An 11,234-nucleotide genomic window follows, 5' to 3' on the forward strand; every position below is an offset into this window, starting at 1 on the left:
ATGATTATTGTGAGAAGGATGCTGCTACAGGCTTTAAGAGTATCCGGCCGAAACGCCTTCCCCCTGGTCAAGTGGATGGAGAAGTGGGCTGAGGGCGCATCAGCCAAGCAGCAGGCAGTGAGGACTCTGGACGACATGCCCGGACCGTCGGTCACCAGCTTCGCCTGGGACCTGTTCGCCAAACGGGGGCTGTCACGGCTGCACGAGCTACAGGTAAAATGATGATGATAGGATTAAGTTAAAGAGGAGCCAAAACACTAAACATATGAACATGTAGGCTGCAACACCTGCCGTTTTATTTCTTCTCATAACATGAGAAGTTATTTGAATAAATCTGTTGGGGGCGAGATGAATATTAGTTTAGGAAAGTTAGTTTATATGCATATTGTGTAAAACGAAAATAGACAGAGCCCATGAGGAAATCTGTGTCTGCTGCATCTGTGTCTGTCTCCTTCAAAATGACTGACAGGTTGCCCCTACCTCCGCTAATAGTGTGTAATGCTTTAAATTAGGATCCATGGCAAACATGAACTCAATAAATAGTTCCATCTATTAAAAATGAAAAGGCACAATTGGGTATGTATGGATAGGGACCACAATACATTGGTATTCTTTTAAAAAGCAGTAATTGAAACAAAAATGATATAAACTGCCAAATAGAGAAGAAGATTTGACTGATCAAACTGCGCCTATGAAGTTTTGTATATTCAATGAAAATGTTCCAGCGCTGCAACTAGCTATTGTTTTCATTAGAAATCTGCCGATTATTTCCTCGATTGTCTGTAAAATGTCAGTAAATACTGAAAAACGTCTATCCCAGTGTCTAAGAGTCCAAGGAGATGCCTTTAAATGTCTTGTTTGGTCAGTCTTAAACCCAAAAATGTTCACTTTAATATGATATATCACAGAAAAGCATAAAATCTCCATATAAGAGAGGCTGAAAACAACACTTTCTGCAATTTTAGCATGAAAAATTACTTAAACGATGAATCAATGATCAAATTATTAGAGGATTAGAAAAGCCTGCATGCATCTTCGTTTCTTCACCGGGCTTCGAACTGAAAGGACAGAACATCAAAGATGATGCCAATCACCTCGCAGCCTGCAGTGTTTTCACAAGGTCACCCCTCTCTCTCACGTCCCAGCTGGAAGGAGTGCACCGGTATGGCTCCATGTGGAAGGCGAGCTTCGGTCCCATCCTGACCGTTCATGTGGCTGATCCAGCGCTCATTGAGCAGGTACTGAGGCAGGAGGGCCAGCACCCCATGCGCTCTGACCTTTCCTCCTGGAAGGACTACAGGAAGCACAGAGGACATCACTATGGACTTCTGACATCGTGAGTACAACAACTTCCTCTTCTCTCTTATTGGAAACCCCCCAAATCACAAGATAGTGTCAAACTAAATGTAAACTTAAACGATTTGTAATTTCATCCTATGACATATAGCATTACTGAATGATGTAATAAAGTAACTGAAAACAAAGACACAACTAGCAAAGATAAGACGGTCTTTAGTTTAACTACAAGTGTAATACTGAGAAGTCAGACTTACAAGACTTTAAATGATGTGCCATCTACCTGTATTACTGATTTTAATTCGGCAGTTAAATACTCTTAAAACGCTGATGTAGTGCAGCTTAATTGCACAGATGCTATACTAACACAAGTGTTTGTTCATTTTTATTCCTAGTGAGGGGGAGGAGTGGCAGTTAGTGAGAAGTCTCCTGGGGAAGCACATGCTGCGACCAAAAGCAGTCGAAGCTTACGATAAAACCCTGAACGCCGTGGTCAGTGACCTCCTTGCCAAACTTCGCTTTCGCAGACACTCTTTGGGCCTCGTCACTGACATCGCCAGCGAGTTCTATCGCTTCGGCCTCGAGGGTAAGGTTTCCTGTGGTCTGAGACGTGGCGACATCATGCATCACTACAGGGTGTACCACACCGTGTAAACATTGGTAATTGGGGCCAGCCACATGCAGGAAGCAATATTATGTGATCATGACAATGACATTTAAAACATGCATGCCTGTCAAAGTTGGCTGTGCCCGATTAGTTTCAACATTTCCATCATAGATAAATTGCGAGTAACCTTTAACTTACCTTTCCAGTAGTGGAAAAACTATTCAGATTAGAGTAGCAATTCTTCTAAATACTCATTTACAAGTAAGAGACCGGCATTCAAAGTTATTATCAGTAAAAGTAAAAAAGTAAAACATTTCCCTCTGAAATGATGTAGAAGTATATAGTAAAATGGAAATACTAAAGTAAAATACAAGTACCTCAAAATGATACAGTACTTCAGTAAATGCACTTTGCACTTTTCTTAATACCAGCTCATATGAGCCGCTCATTATTGCGTCCAGTTCATTCCCTTCCTCAACATTTATTCTTGCACGAAGAGAAAGCTACAGTCATGTTCCTCTCCCATAATCCCCCCAGACTAAACACAGTTTCAATCCAGTGACTGTGTGGTGCACATGCACGGCTCTCTCAAACATTTACTCTACCGTCGTCAAATTGATTGTAGTGTTGAGTGGAAGCTGGGCCAACTGTTGGTGAAAAATAAAATAAAAAAAGCCATATTTGTTGTTTCATCTCCCTATGCAGCCTGAGTTTACAGAACATTTCTGTCAGCCCTTGTGCCGTGTCTTTCTCACCTCCTCATTTACCTTGTTTGTTTGGTTTTTTTTCTTTGACAGGTATTTCCTCGGTTTTGTTTGAATCCAGAATCGGTTGCCTAGATGAGGTTGTCCCTGAAGAGACAGAGCGTTTCATCCAGTCGATCAAAACCATGTTTGTGATGACGCTTCTTACCATGGTTATGCCTAAGTGGTTGCACCGGCTGTTTCCTAAACCCTGGAACATCTTCTGTCAGTGCTGGGACTACATGTTTGACTTCGGTAGGTCATTTCCCCTAATCGTTAGAGTTTAGTACGGGCGTGGGAAACGGTAGCAAAATGTACGCTTGCTTGGAAATATTACCTCTGATAGGGATGATTGGATGTATAACAAACATGCTTTTGAAAAATGAGAAAATTGGAGGATATATTGAAAAAAGATTTTAAAAGATTAGAAAAAAATACAATTGAAAAAAGATGTATGAGCAGGGACATTCAGCAGACGCTAAAAGGAGACAAAGTATATACTAAATAAAAGAGATTTAATTTAAATCTAAGAATAGGAACACAACTGAAGTCTAGTTTATATTCACTGTGCAATTAATGCATGGTTTTTGGCACTTATTAAGGCGGATACTGATATCACTCTACTGAAGATCACACCAGAAAGCTCAGGATTTACTCAGCATCTGCATTACATGCTGCACTCTGACGTCCTAATGGCCTCTAATCTCTGTGCTTCTAGCTAAAGGCCACATTGACCAGCGTTTGGCGGCAGTAGCAGAGAAGGTTGCCCGTGGAGAGGAGGTGGAGGGCCAATATCTCACCTACTTCCTGTCGCAAAACGGGCTGCCCATGAAGACTGTCTACAGCAACGTCACAGAGCTGCTTCTTGCAGGAGTCGACACAGTAAGAACGATCACTCTCTCTGTCCCTCCTTCGCTGTAATCTGCTGCCAGATCTGATTTATTAAAGTCCCCTTCACCTTACCTGTCCTTTCAGATCTCCAGCACTATGTCCTGGTCGTTGTACGAGCTGTCCCGCGACCCCAAGGTGCAGGCATTGCTCCGGGATGAGGTGTTGAGCGTGCTGGAGGGTCGAAGCATACCGGAGGCAGCCGATGTGGCCCGCATGCCTCTGCTGAAGGCCACAGTCAAAGAAGTGCTGAGGTAGAACTCAAAAGATTTCACTTCATTTTTGTATTTTTCAATCTGCAAAGTTTCATTTTGCTCACATTATTGAACTTTCGTTTTCCAGGTTGTACCCCGTCACTCCTGCCAATGCAAGAGTCATTACAGAGAGAGACATCGAGGTTGGAGGCTACCTCATCCCTAAAAACGTGAGCGAATGAACAAACTTTGAAATCACTCATACTCTGTGTTGACTGTTTGGATTCATGTCTCATGTCACGTGGTCACACTGTAAGGAGCCATTCGTACTGGGCTAAATGGGATTTATTTATTTGTAATTTGTTATTGTACAATGTCTCTCTCTTTGGCGTAAATCTTATTCCTTTTTTTTGTATGATCTCTGATTATAAAAGTTCATATGTACATGTCCAACATTTGTTCTATTCTAAGTAAAAGAAAATGTAAATGTTACAAATATCTGACAGTACATTTTTTCCATCCAGACTCTGATTACCCTGTGCCACTTTGCAACATCACGGGATCCAGCGGTGTTTCCAAATCCAGATAAATTCCAGCCCGAACGATGGTTGAAAAAGGACCAGACTCACCACCCGTATGCCTCTATACCCTTTGGGGTGGGAAAACGCAGCTGCATAGGTCGCCGTATCGCCGAGCTGGAGCTCTACCTTGCTCTTGCCAGGGTGAGTCGTCTGGCTGTTTTTAAGACTTTGATATAGATAGATAGTTTGTGATATGACCAGGAAGACTAATGTTTTGCTAATTACTGAGATGAAAACTTTTACTGTGAAAGTTTTAACCAGTTTTAACCTCTAGTCATTAAAAAACATTGTATGTAACATTACCTAACATAACAACAACAACACATTTAACATATATTTGTCTCAAAACACTGAGACATATTGTGCAACATGCTGTTTGTACACAGATTATTTGAATTATTTAATCCTCAAATCCTCTTGGTGCATTTTTCCTTGGAATAATGTACGAAACTACAAGAAGGGGATTTAAGACGTTATGCAAATCCACTTCCTAATGAATTAATTTAATTACTTAATCCAGGGATTTCAGTTAAGAGTCACGACCCAGCATTTTTTTTCATTCAGTTAAATGTGTCTCCTCTGTTCACACTAGATCCTCATAGAGTTCGATGTGAAGCCTGACCCAGAAGGGATTTCCGTGAAGCCCATGACCCGGACGCTTCTGGTTCCTGAAAATGTCATTAACCTCCAGTTTATTGAACGATGACCCACTCTGCAGAGCTGATGTGTTGCATGAACGAGAATGTGAATCTCCTCGCAGTAGAGAGCGCTAGCAGGCGGAGTTATCACAGGAACCGTGAGCCTGTTGCACACAGTTAGAGCGGACCTTCAACCTTTGTTTCGACAGAGGCCAAAGCCCTCCGTATCTGTGACCTAGTGTGTCAAGGCTGATGTGTGGAGGAAGACAAACGAGTGAAGGATGACAGCTCTTTACTGAGGCTTTACACTGGGAGTGGTGTAACTCCAAATATACCACTAATTACTAAAATCACCATCAAGCTCTTATTTGCACAGAGGCCAAGAGCAAGCCAGTGATCTCCTTCCGTACGTTTCAAAGGACAATGTTCAAACAATGCTCCTTAAAGTGAGTGAGGCCATGATGTCTGTAACCCCTTCATTTAATCAGATTATGACCTTTGATTTTCAGCACTCTTCATTTATGCGTCCTGGTTGTGCAAATATTTTATTTAAAGAGCGTTTCGGTATGTAAGTCTGAGATACACTGTGCCGTAAATTATTCAAGAGTATTAGGAGAGTCTCAGACACATGGACACGCTGTCTCGTCAGCTCTTATTGAGCTACTGTGAGAGTTTTGTGTAGATATGATGTTTAATGTATTGATCAATTTGTATTTTATATAGTGCTTATGGTGAGATTTTTCTTTTTTTTAAATACAAAAACTAAAAACGGCAGCTGTTGAAATTATTCCTGTGTAGAAATGCAAGGTCCCACTGTTTAAAATCCCAAACGGAGGCCACTCTGCACTCTGTCTGTCTTGTCTTTAACATGTAAATGTGTGCCTCAATTCAACAGTGTAGCAGAAATACAACTTTATCTTGTTTTTATGAGTGATACATCAATATTTTGTAAATGTAATAAGCTTCAGTATCTGACCTAGTATTGTATATACTGTATTTATTTTTAATTTAACACATTTTCAAACTGTTACTGTAAATATCATTAAAAGGTTTCAATTTCGACTCTGCCTCTTAGTAGATTTCATTTGGCCAAACCGATGAGAATCCAGTTTATGTCAATAATATCACTTGTTTCTTTTGTGCTAATGTTATGCCCACTTGTCTTGTTGATCAAAATAATCCCCTCTTTCACGATTCAGCATTTGCTTAAAGATCTAAATCCACCAACTGCATCAGATTAGGTCTCACCAAGCAGACACGTGTTTAATGCTGGTGAACAAACCCCAGGCACGTAGGCAGTAATTTCTAAGAAATGCAACACAGAGAATCAAAGTTCTTGTGTGACATGACCATGTGGAGTGTGTAGTGGCAGCTGTGGTGCAGCAGCTGTGGGTCGATAATATGGACCAAATCACTCCACTGCCGATGGAGTGCCAAACAATGATGTTAAACCTAAAACAGGTTTTCAAAGTTTTAGACAGATAGACACAGATAGATAGATAGATAGATAGATAGATAGATAGATAGATAGATAGATAGATAGATAGATAGTAGATAGACAGACAGACAGATAGATAGATAGACAGATAGATAGATAGATAGACAGACATACAGACAGATAGATAGATAGATAGATAGATAGATAGATAGATAGATAGATAGATAGATAGATAGATAGATAGATAGATAGATAGGTAGATAGATAGGCATCCAGTAGCTTAAAAGACACAAAGTACACATAAGTACACATAAGTACAAATAAAATTTAAAATAAGCGATAAAGGCTGTACATTATAAATATAAATGTAAATATACAGACTGTTATAAATAATTACAAAAGTATCCCCCGGCCATCACAGAGGAGTTATGCAGTCTTATGGCCAGGGGGACAAAAGAGTTATTGAGCCTGTCTGTGGAGCAGGACAGGGACAGCAGTCTGCCGCTGAACACGTTCCTCTGCCGGGTGAATGTGCTGTGCAGAGGGTGGTGGGCGTTGTCCAGGATGGATGACCGTTTATCAAGGGTCCTTCTCTCTGCTACTATCACCAGGGAGTCCAGCTCTGTGCCCACTATAGAGCCAGCCCTCCTCACCAGTCTGTCCAGCCGCCCAGCGTCCCTCTTCTTGCTGCTTCCTCCCCAACACACCACAGCATAGAAGAGAGCGCTGGCCACCACAGACTGGTAGAACATCAACAGTAGTTTTTTTGCAGATTTTGAAGGACCCCAGCCTTCTCAGGAAGTACAGACGGACTCTGCCCTTTCTTATGAAGAGTGTCCATATTTGCCGTCCAGTCCAGCTTGTCGTCCAGCTGCAGGCCCAGATATTTGTAGGACCTGACCACCTCCACGTCGACCCCCTCGATGGACACAGGTTGCAGGTGTGGCCTGATCCTTCGGAAATCCACCACCATCTCCTTGATCTTGGAGGTGTTCAGCTGCAGATGGTTCGACTTGGACCACCTCACAAAGTCCTCCACCAGGCTCCTGTACTTGACATATGACATTGGGTATTACATTAGTTATCAAAATAAGATCACATATAATACTCGAGTTTGCCACGGGTACAGCCCGAAGAAGCTACGTGGTGCCTCCCATCCATCCATCCTGTGGGCCAACCACTCATGGGAAAAAACGCTGGGGTCGGGTGCACTGTCACACGGGTGGCAGTGATGGTCAGGGACCTCGACGGACCAGACCCGGGCAGCAGAGGCTGGCTCTGGGGACGTGGAACGTCACCTCTCTGTGGGGGAAGGAGCCGGAACTAGTGCGGGAGGTGGAGCGCTACTAGTTGGATCTGGTGGGGCTTACATCTATGCACAGTCTTGGCTCTGGAACCGTACTCCTGGATAGGGGTTGGACTCTATTTTTCTCCGGAGTTGCCCAAGGTGTGAGGCGTCGGGCCGGGGTGGGGATACTCACAAGTCCCCGGCTGAGCGCCGCTGCGTTGGAGATTACCCCGGTGGACGAGAGGGTCGCCTCCCTACGCCTTCGGGTTATGGGGGGGAAAACTCTGACTGTTGTTTGTGCCTATGCCCCAAACCGCAGTTCGGAGTATTCGGCCTTCTTGGAGAACCTGAATGGAGCCCTGCAGGGGGCTCCAGTAGGGGACTCCGTAGTCTTGCTGGGAGACTTCAACACACACGTGGGAAACGATGGAGACACCTGGAGAGGCATGATTGGGAGGAAGGGCCTCCCAAACGGTCGTTTGTTGTTGGACTTCTGTGCTAGTCATGGAATGTCCATAACAAACACCATGTTCGAACATAACGATGCTCATAAGTGTATGTGGTACCAGAGCACCCTAGGCCAAAGGTCAATGATCGATTTTGTAATCGTATCATCTGATCTGAGGCCGCATGTTTTGGACACTCGGGTGAAGAGAGGGGCGGAGCTGTCAACTGATCACTATCTGGTGGTGTGTTGGATCAAGGGGTGGGGGAAGACTCTGGACAGACCTGGTAAACCCAAACGGGTAGTGCGGGTGAATTGGGAACGTCTGGCGGAAGCCCCTGTCCTGGGGATCTTCAACTCACACCTCCGGCGGAGCTTTTCAGACATCCCTGTGGAGGTTGGGGGCATTGAACCTGAGTGGGCGATGTTCAAAACTTCTATTGCTGAAGCTGCGGTGATGAGCTGTAGTCTCAAGGTCTTAGCTGCCTCAAGGGGCGGTAACCCTCAAACACCGTGGTGGAACCCGGTGGTCAGGGAAGCCGTCCAACCGGTTATGCTATCCGGGAGGACTCCGGAAACAGTTGCAGGGTACCAAAGGACTAGAAGGGCGGCAGCCTCTGCCGTGTCAGAGGCAAAGCAGCGGGTGTGGGAGAAGTTCAGAGAAGCTATGGAGAAGGACTTTCGGTCGGCACCAAGGTGCTTCTGGAAAACCATCCGGCACCTCAGGAGGGGGAAGCGAGGAACCATCCAAGCTGTGTACAGCAAGGGTGGGACCCTGCTGACTTTGACTGAGAAGGTTATCGGATGGTGGAAGGAGCACTTTGAGGAACTCCTGAATCCGACTAACACACCCTCTATGGTAGAGGCAGAGCTGGAAGCTGATGGGGGATCATCGTCAATTTACCTGATGGAAGTCACTGAGGTAGTCAAACAACTCCACAGTGGCAAAGTCGCAGGGGTTGACGAGAATCCGTCCAGAAATGCTGAAGGCTTTGGGTGTTGAGGGGCTGTCTTGGTTGACACGCCTCGTCAACATTGCGTGGAAGTCTGGGACAGTGCCTAGGGGTTGGCAGATCGGGGTGGTGGTTCCCCTATTTAAAAAGGGGGACCAGAGATTGTGTGCCAACTACAGGGATATCACACTTCTCAGCCTCCCTGGTAAAGTCTACTCCAAGGTACTGGAAAGGAGGGTTCGGCCGGTAGTCGAACCTCTGATTGAAGAGGAACAATGCGGATTCCGTCCTGGTCGTGAAACAACGGACCAACTCTTCACTCTCGCAAGGATCCTAGAGGGGGCCTGGGAGTACGCCCATCCGGTCTACATGTGTTTTGTGGATCTGGAGAAGGCGTATGACCGGGTCCCCCGGGTGATACTGTGGGACGTGCTGCGGGAAGCGGTTGGGATGAGGATCAGCACCTCAAAATCTGAGGCCATGGCTCTCAGCAGGAAACCGGTGGATTGCCTACTCCGGGTAGGGAATGAGCCTTTACCCCAAGTGAAGGAGTTCAAGTACCTCGGGGTCTTGTTCGCGAGTGAGGGGACGATGGAGTGAGAGATTGGCCGGAGAATCGGAGCAGTACTGCAGTCGCTTTACCGCACCGTTGTGACGAAAAGAGACACAATATAATTATTTATTACTTGTTAATCATGTTAAAAAATGTCAGCAGCCCATATTGCGTTATCGAAAGAGTCATATATGGCTCGCGTATGTGTGTGTGTGTGTGTGTGTGTAGAAGTTCACTTGGCGATAGTTCCTCAGGTTCAGGCAGGACTTAAGTTGACACTCCCTTGACATCAATAATATAAGATCATTGAAGGGGATGACATTGTCCATGCACCTTTCTTATGTTTGTGTGTGTTTGTGTAGTAGGCACAGCCTCCATAGTGATCCCCGTGCTGCTGCTGTTGCTGCTTCTGCTGGCTGCAGAGGTCGAGCCTGACGACGACGCCAGGGAGCTGCTAGAGGCAGACTTCACTCTGGACCCAGACAAGGTAGAGAAAAATATCACACATGCCAATATGTTGTAGTCTCTGCACATATACTGTATATAATATCTTATGGATGATTTTTGGCCCTTTCCAGCCCACCAACTTCACAAATCTGGTATTGTAATGGTAATTTTTATCCTGACTTGTACTCTCCTATTCTTTTAGTATGCTCATTTATGTTTGTCCTACTTACAGTGATTAGGACCAGAGCACACTCTGGTCATGTTCCCCTTGTATTCTTGTATCTCTAGATGTGTCAGCTTATATCCCTTGTTTTTTGGGATTCCTTACTGGAGCTGCTGCCCCCGCGACCCGACCCCGGATAAGCGGTAGACGATGGATGGATGGATGGATAATACTCTAAATACGTGGGATTTGGTTAAAGAGATAGTTCAGAGATCCAGTAGTTTATTGGGGAATTTTTCCCACTTTCCCAGAGTTAGAAGCTATGTTATGTTTTAGGACAGACCTAATTCTTGACTGTCTGTGGGATCAAATAATGTAAATATGATCCCATAGTCATCCAGGAATCGAGCGATATTCTTTTCTTATTTTGATATGTTTGTTATTGTTGTATGTAGCCTATAAGGATAAGGATAAAATATATTTTTTCAATACGATCAATTTAAATGTATATTTAATTGTACAAAGTATTGTAACATTTTAATTGTAGGCTTTATGTTTTTATTTTTTATTGATATTGACACATATATTGACACTTCAAACAGAGTAAGAGTGGGTGTTGACTAATGACTTTTGAACTGGGGCCATTAGTCGTCAAGTCAATCAATTTTATTTATATAGCCCAATAGCATAAATCACAAAGGGGCTTTACAATCTGTACAGCATAGGACATCCTCTGTCCTTAGACCCTTACTAGTAATATAATAACCAAGAATCAATCTATCTATCTATCTATCTATCTATCTATCTATCTATCTAACAGTGGGAAGTGTGAATATTGAAACAATAAATAAACAATTGAAATTGTATAGGTTTGGTACCCAAAATAAAAAATGTAATAAAAACTCAACAACCTCAAATACTAAGAATAAGTGTTGTGTAAATCATTTATGTAGATGTCAAATATCCAGGCATAAAGATGATCCAGACTTACACTCCAGTC

General features: G+C 43.8%; 1 protein-coding gene across 1 annotated transcript; it reads left to right on the plus strand.

Annotated features, from left to right (window-relative positions):
• On the plus strand, nucleotides 1–5,415 carry cyp27b1 (cytochrome P450, family 27, subfamily B, polypeptide 1). Its single transcript, XM_029432182.1, has 9 exons — nucleotides 1–213; nucleotides 1,146–1,336; nucleotides 1,692–1,882; nucleotides 2,701–2,901; nucleotides 3,365–3,528; nucleotides 3,622–3,788; nucleotides 3,877–3,958; nucleotides 4,253–4,450; nucleotides 4,902–5,415. The coding sequence occupies exons 1-9, from the start codon at nucleotides 1–3 to the stop codon at nucleotides 5,013–5,015; spliced, it is 1,521 nt and encodes a 506-aa protein (XP_029288042.1). The 3' UTR covers nucleotides 5,016–5,415.
• The last annotated feature ends 5,819 nt before the right edge of the window (nucleotides 5,416–11,234 follow it).

The sequence above is a fragment of the Cottoperca gobio genome, chromosome 5 (genome assembly GCF_900634415.1).
Source record: "Cottoperca gobio chromosome 5, fCotGob3.1, whole genome shotgun sequence".
Taxonomy (NCBI): Eukaryota; Metazoa; Chordata; class Actinopteri; order Perciformes; family Bovichtidae; genus Cottoperca; species Cottoperca gobio.